This window comes from Chrysemys picta, chromosome 10 (genome assembly GCF_011386835.1).
Source record: "Chrysemys picta bellii isolate R12L10 chromosome 10, ASM1138683v2, whole genome shotgun sequence".
NCBI lineage: Eukaryota > Metazoa > Chordata > Testudines > Emydidae > Chrysemys > Chrysemys picta.
Genome location: NC_088800.1, coordinates 25,491,857 through 25,504,278, shown reverse-complemented (window position 1 = coordinate 25,504,278; position 12,422 = coordinate 25,491,857). Strand labels below are relative to the sequence as shown.

The 12,422-nt window shown below is 42.8% G+C and overlaps 1 protein-coding gene across 7 annotated transcripts in view; it reads left to right on the top strand.

Moving 5' to 3' along the window:
- The first annotated feature begins 210 nt into the window (after nt 1-210).
- The window catches only part of NEDD4 (NEDD4 E3 ubiquitin protein ligase), a 109,715-nt gene continuing 97,503 nt past the window's right edge, over nt 211-12,422 (top strand). For 5 of the 7 annotated variants that reach the window (XM_065559465.1, XM_005294235.4, XM_065559464.1 and 2 more), the window contains exon 1: nt 277-439. In XM_065559465.1, the coding sequence (XP_065415537.1) occupies nt 395-439 (45 nt within the window). In that variant the 5' untranslated portion in view covers nt 277-394. Of the gene's footprint in view, nt 440-12,422 lie in introns of all 7 variants that reach the window. The other 2 variants (XM_065559461.1, XM_005294234.4) reach the window with 2 other exon arrangements.

The following is a 12,422-nucleotide window of genomic DNA, read 5'->3' as shown; positions in this document are numbered from 1 at the left end:
ATCAGAAGGTGTATCTGTCTCCAGAAGCGGAGGGAAGGCGGGGCTCTGAGCCAATGAGAAAGAGTATCTATCTTCAGGAGCGGAGGGAAGCAGAAGCTCTAATCCAATCAGAAGGGATATCTGAAACCAATCAGAAGGGATATCTGTCTCCAAGGCTGGAAGGAAGGCGGTGGTCTGATCCAATCAGAAGGAGTATCTGTCTCCAGGGCTGGAGAACCTGCTTGGGATCGGGGGAGCGCGCACGCGCGACCTGTTGGCTGTAGCCGCGCGCGCTGTGTGCCGGGGCGGGGCTTGGCCGGGGCGGGGCAGAGTGTAAACACGGGCAGGCAGTCGTGGTGAGGAAGGTGCGTCTGTGGTGTAGCCGTTGGTCCAGGATACCGCTCCCTGGCCGGCCATGGCGGCCTCTCCTGTGGAGGTGGTCGGGCTGCCGAGCGAAGAGGTGAGGTTCGTTGCGCGGCCCCAGGTTGCCCGCTTTCCGGAAGGGAGGCGGGCGGCAGCTCCTCTTTGCTCTCTCCATCCGCTTTCCTGCGTGGTGCCCGGACCCTCCCCCTGACAGGCCTCCTCTAGTGGTATGAGGGCCTGTGACTGTGAGTCCCTGTCGTGGGGGCCCTCCCCTGCCTGTGCCGGCCTCAGAGTGGTGCTGGGCGGTGTAGGCAGGCGAGGAGCCCGGGCTATGGCAGTCGTGGGCTGGGGCTGTGCCGTGCCCTCTCGGGGCTGGTAGAAACCTACCTGTTAGGGGAAGGGGTGTGACAAATCTTGGGACTGTCTGTAATCGTTTTCTTTGGCCTCTACCGAGTGGCTGCCGCTGCCACCGCCGTCACCCAGATGTGTCTGCCTCCCTCCCTCCCTCCCTCTCTGAACGTGGCAGCAGGTCTCCCAGCGTCTGGCCCGAGGGCGCTGGCTGCGGTCCTGTCATCCGCGATGGCCCCTCGAGCGAGGTGCTTGGGTTGATAACCTGGTAACTTCCTCGTCTAGTGGTAACAGAATTTACTGTTGATAGACATCCCAGTGATTAGCTAGATAAGAAAAATTAATCTCGTGTTATGAATGGTTTGTGGATTGCCTGCCTTTTTGAACGAAATCTGAAACCTTTCGTCCTCTCTTGGAAATCTGTGGTATACTTCCTAAATCTACCAAAGTCAATATTCCAACAATCTGAACTGATACCTGTTTGTAAACAATGCATAGGGCGGATGAGGGAGATTAGATCCACTTTTTCTAAGCATGCTAAGAAACTTTAGGTTTGGGCTGTGCCTTTTGTTTGGGTAGTGTTATCTTAGAATTTTAACTCTTGGGTAACGGACTGATTTTAGAAACTTATGTTCTGAGTTTGCAACCTGAAGGTGGTAATATATCCAGGTGGTTTAAACTTCACATATGTATGCAGGGTGTAGATACTGGCTATCTGTGAGGAATATAGTTGCAAATACTTCATGACTCTTTATTAGTGAACTTTTTAACTACTACTTTGTTGCAGTTGAAGGTAAGACCCTTGAAGTTTTCCAGTGGTTGATAAATTTAGGGGTACCACTCTTGCATACTATCTGTAATACACCTGTGAAATATGAGTGGGAACTAATTCCTTGAGGGACTGCTGGTGGCATACACTCTTGCCAAGAAGAAATGAACTCAACTTTTTTTTTCCCCTCCAGGTGTGTAGTGATTAAAAATTGTTTCCATTGGAGAGCACTTTGGTATCCTGTGTGAAATGCCTGGAGTGTTATCTTTGAGCCAACCGGGTATATTTTACCAAAGCTGACATTGATCTACTCTTGTGTATCAGAACATATGCATGCTTTATGTAAATGTGTTTACCTTGCAATTTTGCCACTATTTGAGTGGTTCACAAACATTAATTCATTTTTACAAAACCACTCTAAGGTAAGGGAGTGGTATTATCCACCTTTTTACAGATGCGGGAACTAAGGCATTGAGATTAAGGTCTGAGGTATCCACTGATTTTTTTGGATGCTCAGTTGGAGACATAGAGCCTGATTTTTATTTATTTATTTTTTAAGAGTACTTGAACATATACATGCTATATAATGCCAAGTACAGCTGCCATTGACTTGAGTTCTAGCTATGAGTGCTCAGCACTTCTGCAGATTGGGTCAATGGTCTCAAATTGAACATCCAGAAAAAGAGGCACGCATCATTAGTGACCACCACTGAAAAGGTTGGTTTAAATAATTTCCTTGCATCACACAAGAACTTCATGGCAGAAGCAGGGATAGAATCAAGTTCTCTAGGTCATGTTTCAGCTGCCTTAACCTTGAGACTGTCCTTTCTCTTCCTGTAATCCCCTGCCTTACTCAGTACACACCTTCCAATTTCTGCAGCGAATGATGAAGGGGTCCTAGAGACAATAGCCTCCTTTACTACACAACTCTGATTTGCCTCAGCAGCTAGTCTATCTTGTGTACTGAATGAGGCAGGGGTCCTTTGGAAAAAGTAATATGTGATCATGTAATCAAAGAATGTAACATGATACATGCACAGAAAGAGGTTGAATTAATGTTACACAAACCATCTTAATTCTGGCATTTCCTAACTTTTGAATGTTTGACTTTATAATCTTAGTGTTGTTTTAATGTTTTTTCATGAGTAATCTTAGATATGGCTTCTCAAATCTCTCTATCCATTTCTTGCCCTCATCTACTTAGTATTACACTACTCACTGAACAGGAAAAAGATAAGTGTGCAGATAATTCTTTTGCAAACGCTACTGTCTCAATATAGTTTAAAAAAAATCATGTTGACAAATTTCCTCTTACTCCACTTGTTAACCTTAAACCACCAGCTTCTAATTTTCCCCAGGGGTGTTGAACCCCCGCTCAGCCCCAGACCCGACCTTGCCCCACCTCCACCTCTTCTCCCAACCCCCGACCCCACTTCTCTACTTTCCACCCCTGCCCCACCCCAGGCCCCATCCCCACTATGCCCGTTCCCTCAAAGCCCCACCCCCACCTCTTCCCCACCCCATTCTGCCCCTTCCCCCAAGTGTGCCCCATCCCTGCTTCTCCCCCTCCTGACCAGTGCCTCCTGCACGCTGCTGAACAATTGTTCCGTGGCGTGCAGGATGCGCTGGGAGGAGTTAATTTGTGGGGACAGCAGGCGGGTGGGAGTGGGGACTGCTGGTAGGTCTAAGCTTGGCTGCTGGTGGGTCTAAGCACCCACTAATTTTTTTCTGTGGGTGCTCCACAGAGTCTGCGCCTATGCCTTTTGCTAAAGAAAGCAATGCTTTCAAGTGCATTTTCCACCTCCAGGTGGAACTTTCTTTTACAATGCTTTTTGCCTGAGGCTGTTTTTGAAAATCATTCATAAGCTTTAGCTAGTGCAGAAAGAGGAGTCTGGCCTGTCTTTTTGAAATGGGTAGCTGTGTGCACACTCAATATGTGCTCTGAAATTACTGTCTGCTTGGTTAAAGAGTGCAAATCCAGGTGATGGTTCGGAACTGTACATTTTGGTACAGACTGAACCATGACTGCCTCTCTACCAAGGTAGTAGTGATCCTGCTGACTTCTTAAATGTGCTTGCTTTAGTACTGGTGCAGTTCTTGATGAAAAGTCCTTGGCTGTGGGACTTGCTTCCTTCAGGTGGCACACAAAATCTCAGCCTTACTGACGTCTAGTCTTGCATTACTCACTTTCATTGGTCAAGCATTTGCTATCACTGGGTCACTTTAATCTGTTGAAGTAGTACAAGGGAAAAAATGTCTTCTGTCTGCTCTGCGTAGTTGAATCTGCCACAGTATGGAACGGCTTCTGTATGAGGAGAGATTAAGAAGACTGGGACTTTTCAGCTTGGAAAAGAGACTGCTAAGGGGAGATATGATTGAGGTCTATAAAATCATGAGTGCTATCGAAAGTAGATAAGGAAGTGTTGTTTACTACTTCTCATAACACAAGAACTAAGGGTTACCAAATGAAATTAATAGGCAGCAGGTTTAAAACAAACAAAAGGAAGTATTTCTTCACACAGTGCACAGTCAACCTGTGGAACTCCTTGCCAGAGGATGTTGTGAAGGCCAAGACCATAACAGTGTTCAAAAAAGAATTGGATAAATTAATGGAGGATAGGTCCATCAATGGCTATTTGCCAGGATGGGCAGGAATGTTGTCCCTAGCATCTGTTTCCCAGAAGCTGGGAATGAGCGATGGGATGGATCACTTGATGATTACCTGTTCTCTTCATTCCCTCTGGGGCACCTGGCACTGGCCACAGTTCCAAAACAGGAGATTGGGCTAGCAGGACCTTTGGTCTGACCTAGTAGGGCCATTCTTATGTAATGGGTGCAGCATATTTTAAAAACAATCTACTAAAATTGAAGGGGAAAGGTGTCAACTGGTGCTTACTTCTAGTGCCTTAATAGACATTATAGGAGCAATCTCAGTTGTGTAAGCTGAAAAAAGAAAGTTTCTTGCATATTTGTAGTATAACAAATGTTGTCATACTACAGAAGTAGGGCTGGCAAAGAAGCCTTCCCTGAATGAGAAAATATGTATTCAACCAAAATGCCTCCCTTCTCTCCTACTGGAAGACCTTGAAAATAGATCTATAGCTACACAATGAAATTGTTTCCAGATGAATAATGACTTCATAGCCCACTTAGTTAAAGAAACGTATCAGAATTCTCTCCTATGTACTCGGCCTGGAGAGAACACTTCTGATCACTTGTTCATTAAGGACACTTTTTTGGCTTGTAAATTGCAGAGTATTTCAAAATTTCCAAAACAGAACTCTATGGTGCCAAGACAGTGGAGATTTTGAGCTCTTCATGTTGCATTTCAGGGAACAGTTTAGTAATAGGACAATATGGTACATTTCCTGCTTCCATGCACTTCATAGTTCAGATCTTGCATCCACTTTTCAGAGGACTTCCATTACACGAAAGCTCGTGTTTTCTGCAAATAGCAAAAGATGAGTGAACATCTGGCATTTCATGAATTCCAAAAAGTATTCACATATAAATTTCTCATTCCTTAGCATATATTTCTTGACAATGTAGCTTATTCTTATGTTGCCCAGGGCCATCAGGCTAAAAGGTTTTTATTACCCAAAAACCAACAGAGTGCTCCGTGTTCCAGAGAATTTAAAAAGCAAAAAATAAACAAAGAAAAAATGAATCTCCCAATCCATTACTTACCTGTCTGAAACCAAGTAGACCTCTCCCCATTCTTTCTGTCTAGCAGAAGGACTTTCTTCTGCTCAACCTCTTTTCTACTTAATCCTGAGGCAGGTCACTGCTTCCACTACTACTCAGCCGATGTGGCAGGGCAAGGAGTCTGGGAACCAGTGGAGAGGAGGGGAGACTGATCTGACAAGGGTGCAGGGAAAGAACTGGGACTAGCTGGGCAAACAGACTGGGACAAGGAGCCAGGGGAAGTGTGGATGATGAGAATGGTTGAGAGCTCTGGGAAGGGAGGCTGGAACTGGGAGTTGGTGGACTGAGAACAAAACCAGTGGGTGGGGACTAGGAATACATGGGGGAACAGGAGTAGGGCGGAACTGGGAAGGAGGAGACTTGGATGGAGGAGTCTGGAGGGGTGAGACTGAGACTTACTGGGGAAGGAATCTAGGATCAGAAGTCTGAGTAGAGGCTAGAACTGGGACAAGGAGCCAGCGGTGGGACAGACAGCTTGGAGGGGACAAGGCAGAAGAGGTCAAGCTTGCAGGAATGGACAGAAGAGTCTCTGCCCACTAAAGCTTACACTCCTTCTGAGCCTAGGATGGATATCAAGATTCCTGAGGCTCACCATTCCTCTGCTGTCAGCAAATATCTGTGAAACCCATGAAATGTGCATCTCATCTCCCTGTAGTGCAAGTCCACGTAAAAGTTAACTCACCTATTACTGCTGTCACTTACACCATTGGATGAAGTTTGAGGTCTGAGCCATGGATCAAAGGTTCCAGCTTTGCTGAAATCCAATGTAATGTCAGTATGACACTACATGATGGAATTTGTTTTCCCGAGGTTTTTAAAAACCTGGGAAATTACACATACGACTACCCAACCTTAAGTTGGTCTCCTTGTGCATATGTATTATGATGAAGTCTAATTACATGATCACATACTATTTTTTTTCCCAGAACACCTGGGCCTCGTTCAGCACACAGCAGAGAAAATGCTCATTTAATGAGCAGTTATTCAATATTTTTCTACTTGTAGTTTAATGTGTGCCCCAGTCCTTATTTACTTAACACTATCCAAACCCTGCTGTGAAGACAGAATTATTAATTTCCCTATGGGCAGTTCTTTGATGCTCACCACTACAGGATCTGAATGGTGCTCAAATAGTAATGATTTTCAAAATGCGCCTGTGAAATGAGTGGGTATTTGATCACACTTTATTGATTAAACTCAGAAGTATCCACTAACTTGGGGTGCCCAATTTGAGACCTGATTTTTGAGTACTTGGCATTATATAGGACTTGATAGGTTCAAATGACAGCTCCCACTGACTTTAGTTGCAAGTGCTCAGCACTTCTGCAAGTCAGACCTTAAGGTCTCAAGTTAGGCACCAAGAAATTGAGGAACACGCAATTAGTCACCACCTGTGAAAAGCTTGGTTAATATGACTTGTATAACATTGCAATGGAATTTGGTGGCAGAGGCAGACATAGAATCCAGTTTTTCATGATGGCATTCAACTGCCTTAACCGTGAGACCGTACTTTCTCTTCCTGAAATCCCCCACCTCATTTACTGTACAGCTTCCAACTTCTGCAGCAAATAACCCATGGGTCCTACAGTTGCCTTCACTACATAACATTGATTCATCCCCAGAGCAGCTCCAACTTGTGCACTGAATGAGGCTGTGGTCCTGTGGAGAAAAATGTGGTCATGTAATTAAAGACTACATCGTAATGCATATATACAAGGATGTCAAATTAAGGTTGCACCGGCAACCTTAATTCTGGCATTGCCTAGGTTTTGAATCCTTGACTTAATAACTTTAACATTTTAATGTGTTTTTGGGTGTACTGTACCTATTGATAAATCAGTAATAGTAATTGCTATAGATGTTATTGAATTGGAATTGCATTATAGGCCACTCATTTTTTCGCCTACCCAGAACTTTCTGAAAACCTCTTGGTCTGAAACATTCCTTGCTTAATCTCAACCTCGAGATGACCTTTGAACACCAAGGGAGGAGAAACTGCTGTCACTGAGTGCGCCGAGGTAGAGAAGAGCTTCATTCAGATATTTAGACAAAACTCAAGAATGCTTTTGGAAGGAGATACTGCTTTTCTCCTCCCTTGGTGTTCACACCTCAACTGCTAAAGGAGGGCCTCATCCTCCCTGACTGAACTAACCTCGTTACCTCTAGACTGATTCTTGCCTGCATATTTATACCTGTCTCTGGAAATTTCCACTACATGCGTCTGACGAAGTGGGTATTCACCCAGGAAAGCTTATGCTCTAATACGTCTGTTCGTCTATAAGGTGCCACAGGACTCTTAGTCTGGATCTGTAAAAAGGGACAAACACGGCAACACCTCTGATAGTTGCTATGAATACATACATACCCTTTGGCTGCAGACAGGAAACAAAGTTGAAACATTTGCCGACTGTTTTTAGGCTTGGAAATTCCTATTGAGTGATGAACACAGAAATCACAGATTAATAAATTCCATTTTCAAAATGCAAGCTCCTTACAGGTTAAGTGTTGGCTAGATTAAGTGAGTTAATGGCTTGAGAAGCATGCTGGAAAAGGCACTCCATAAATTTATATTGTAAAAAGATTTTTATGCTAGCAATAAATGAGTGTAACTAATGCCATACAGTGATCTTAGACTTGGTGCATTTCTGGCATGCAGTTTCATAATGGTGTTTAGCGATTTATAGAGACAAGGTGGATGAGGTAATATCTTTTATTGGAGCAACTTCTGTTGGTGAAAGAGACACTTTCACGCTTATACAGTGTGGTGTTGGCTTTTTTGTTTTAGTTGCACAGAGTCTGAGCTCAGGTCAGCTGACTTGGGCTTGTGGGGCTCAAGTGGTGAGGCCATAAGATTGCAGTGTAGAGGTTTGGGCTGAAGCCTCCCTGAGAAGCTCCCTGCCAGGGAAAGGTACTCTGTTATCCTCACTAAACACAAGGTGGAACAGATTGTTTAGCATAAGTAGTTCACCTTGAATGGTCTCTTACAATGCATGTTAAAATCTCTGCAGTTATAGGACAAAAAAGGCAGTTAGTGGGTTGCAGATTGTTGTAATAAGTCCTAAATCCAGTGTCCTAAATCCATGAATTTTAGTGTCTAGCAAAGTTATGACTACTTTATGAAATTAGGCAATTTGTCTCTCTCCTTAGAGATCACCGCATCTACTTATCCAAAACATACCTTGTGTAAAGCCAGCTCCTGAATCCTTAGTTCATTCTCTTGTTATCTTTTTCTGCCACTCTTTGACTATCCTTGTGTACGGCAGTATACAGAACACTACTTGAGTCTAGATTCTGTTCTCTTCCCTTCACCAGCACCCCAATTTCCATGCTCTAACTCAGTTTATTCTGTTGTGCTCTCCATCAAACTTTGTGAACTTTTAAATTGTTAGCATGTTTTCTCACTTGAGCTTTCAATACTCACACATCAGAAAAATAGCAGAGTGGGTCTTGGCAGCTATGCTCTTATCTTTATACTGTGTGCAGACTATGACGATCTTAGTAATTCACATCATATTGACTTTAATATGTAATCTGCCATGCTTTTGATTAATTACTGCACTGTTTGATTTGTTATCTTTTATTTTAATACTGTTTTGAAACTGCATTTGTTGGCTAGGTTTAGTGGTGACTGTTTCTTGACCTATGCAAATAGGGGGAAAATAAGAACATGATTAGAACTAAAGAATAACAGGATGTTTTCACCTCAAGCCATTGTTTCATTACCAGCTAAGATCAGTGCAAGACTTAGACATTTTAAATTTTTAAGAGGATGATGTAGAATAGCCAACATTAAACACTGATCTACTTTAAAACTGCTTGATTTATGCTAGATTTTAAATGTTTTCAAACCAAATTCCCTATTCTGCTCTTGATGGCTTATAATACCTTGTGTGATTTCCTTCTGTAGTAGGAGTATTGAGAAAGCAAATCTGTGAAAACATTGCACTCTGAGTTAAAAGCATGATGCCAGATGAAATACCTGCTCTTTGTGGAAGTTGTTCTAACATGTAACCCCTTGTGCAGCCTTTTTCTTGAACATTTTCTACTCTGTACTTAGAACTTTTTAAAACTCATCCTTAATTTCAAACATTATACCCATTCACTACTTAGACATGTCTATAAAACAATGATGGTATTTGCCTAGTTTTACAACAGGGCTATGTAAAAAGCACTAGTGGTTTATATGCTGTGGCATTTAAATGCCTGTCAGAGTTTATAACTGTCAATACATTGTAGTCATCACTATAAAGGTACTAGGTACGGGTTCAGTTTCTCTCAGTAGCTATTGATGAGGCTACTAATGTGGATAGCCAATTCCAACTCTGCTACAGAGTACTGTGGAATCAAGATGGGCCAAAGAGTACTTACACTTACATGGAGTCTTCATAGTCACTGGAATAGCTAATGGTATATTTGTAGAGCAGTGGTTCTCAGCATTTCTAGACTACCGTAGCCCTTTCAGGAATCTGATTTGTCTTGCATACCTCAAGTTTCACCTCACTTAAAAACTACTTGCCTACAAAATCAGACATAAAAATATAAAAGTGTCACAGCACAGTATTACTGAAAAATTGCTTATTTTCTCATTTTGTCTGTATTAAACTGTAGTTAGTACAGACTTCACTAGTGCTTTTTACATAGCCCTGTTGTAAAACTAGGCAAATACCTAGATGAGTTGATGTACCCCCGGAAGACCTCTGTGTACCCCCAGAGGTACACATACCCCTCGTTGAGAACCCACTGTTCTACAGCTTTGCAAAGAGTAGAGTTAACTTACTATTCACCAATTCCTTTTTCTACTTGGGGGATTTAATATCTCTGACCCTTCCAGTGATTGCCCTAAAAATATATTCAGCTTGATAGTAAGCACATCTTGTGTGCCAATTGCTGCCTGGATTTGAGGAGTATTCTCAAATATCATGTTCTGCATAGAAAATGCCTTCTGCTTAATTGAATGCTTAATTCACTAAATTCCTCTTGCTGCTTTAGTCAAAACAGTACAGTACCTCTCTAGCAGACACCAGGAATAAATATGCCGAGACCGGTGCTAGAAAGATACGTTACTGTTGATTTTTTTCCCCTATGCTGCCAGTCTGACTCTCTTCTGAAAGTTAATAGCTGAAAACCATCTTTATCTGTATTGTAAAATACCTCCGATACCTGCCAGCACTAATTGCTGTTACTACAGGTACTGCAGGAATGTTCAGTGTCTGAAATAGGACCTATATCAGCATTTATTTTCATGGGACTTTTACGAATTTAGACCTGGGTGCTGCTAAACTTCCAACATGAAGCATGGCATCTTCATGACTATCCTGTTTTGCTGGTGAACCATTAACTCACATATTGTACAGCTTCTAATTGTTGAGTTAGTCACATGACCTGGTAAAATTTGAAAAAGTTTTGTTTACTTCTATACACATGTAAGCTTTTCCCTTTACTAGTATAGTTGACAGTTTAGAATTGCTTTGTTTACCAGTTACAGGTCTCTAGTGTCTGATCAACGAGCATCCCATACAATGTTCAGCTGTTTCATGGTACTGTCAGTATTCTGATAGACTTAGCTAGTAGCTTTATCTGTAGTTAAGATAAACTTCCTATCATAAGTTCTTTTTCATTTGCTTATAATGCTGCTAAACTTTAACTATGTAGGCTGATATCTTCCACGTTTGCTGTCAGCCTCAGGATGAGCTTGTTTTAGAAAGCTTTAGTTAAAACAGATCAGTAGTTTTGAAGTATGAAAAGAAACCTATCAGTACTTGATTCCTTAAAACCATTTTTAAGGTGACTTTTGCCAACAGACTGAAAGTAGTTGAGGTGTGTGGAATATTTATTTTAAGTTGGTAGAGGGATGTGTGTGTGTGTGTGTGTATGTATGTATGTATGGATATAATATATACTATAAGCATAACAGCAAAGTTAGCTTTCTCCAAATAACATTCTACATTAGTCCTATATTTTTGTGTTTGTAGATCAGTTTATGCTGACTCTTAGATTTGCATGGTTTCTAAAGATAGGAATTTCAAATTTATTTTGTGAAGAGTGCCAAATACCTTTCACAGTTATGGTCTATGGACTGTACATACACTTAAGTCCTAATACCAACCTCAGTGAAATCCAACCCATACAAATGAGAAATGGTGCTTTTCAGTGTCTGCCAACTCTCTGACAGAAGCTTGGAGCTTGCATAGCTCAACACCAGTTTTCCTCTGCATTACTAATGCAGATGCATGATTCTGCAGTATTTGCACAGCTTAAGGGAGTACTGCTACAGTTGGGATCACAATGAGGGATCACAATTTACTCACCTGCGTAGGGCCCCAGAATAACTAGGGATGGCCCTGCTTGCATCTCTAAGAACACAAGACTGTTCAGAAAGTTGCCAGTTGGGATAGTCTTTCCTCACTACTGGATTACCATTGGTGATATTGAAATACCAGTAGTGATTCTGGGGTACCCAGCCTACCTCTTGCTCCCCTGGCTCATGAAGCTGTATTCTGACCATCTTAATAGCACCATTGAATGATTCAGCTATTGGCTCAGCAAGTGCAGAATAATCGGTGAATGTACTTTCGGTAGGTGGAAGGGGTGCTGGAATTTTTACTTACTAGATTTGATCTCTGTGAGGAAAAAATCCCAGTGGTTATAGCTGCATGTTGTATACTGCTTAATATCTGATTGGCAAAGGGGGGGGAAGCTGCCTCACGGTGGAGGGTGAGGTTGACCTGCTGTCTGCTGCATTTGAACATCCAGAAGGCTATTAGGCCTTGGCTACACTTACCCGCTAGTTCGGCGGCTGGCAATCGAACTTCTGGGTTCGACTTATCGCGTCTAGTCTGGATGCGATAAGTCGAACCCGGAAGTGCTCGCCGTCGACTGCGGTACTCCAGCTCGGCAAGAGGAGTACCGCGGAGTCGACGGGGGAGCCTGCCTGCCGAGTGTGGACCAAGGTAAGTTCGAACTAAGGTACTTCGAACTTCAGCTACGTTATTCACGTAGCTGAAGTTGCGTACCTTAGTTCGAATTAGGGGGGTAGTGTAGACCTGGCCTTAGAAGAGCCAACCATGGAGCTCTGTGGCTGAGTGAGGCTTTACTGTGGCTGACTAGTAAAGTACTCTTTTAGAGTTCTGTGTTATTTTTCTGTAAAATAGTATCTTGTGTACTTTAGATTTTATGTTGGTAGTAGGGTGACCATATTTCCCAAAGGGAAAATGGGACACCATGTGGGGCTAGGTCAAGCCCTCTTTCCCCCCGTGTG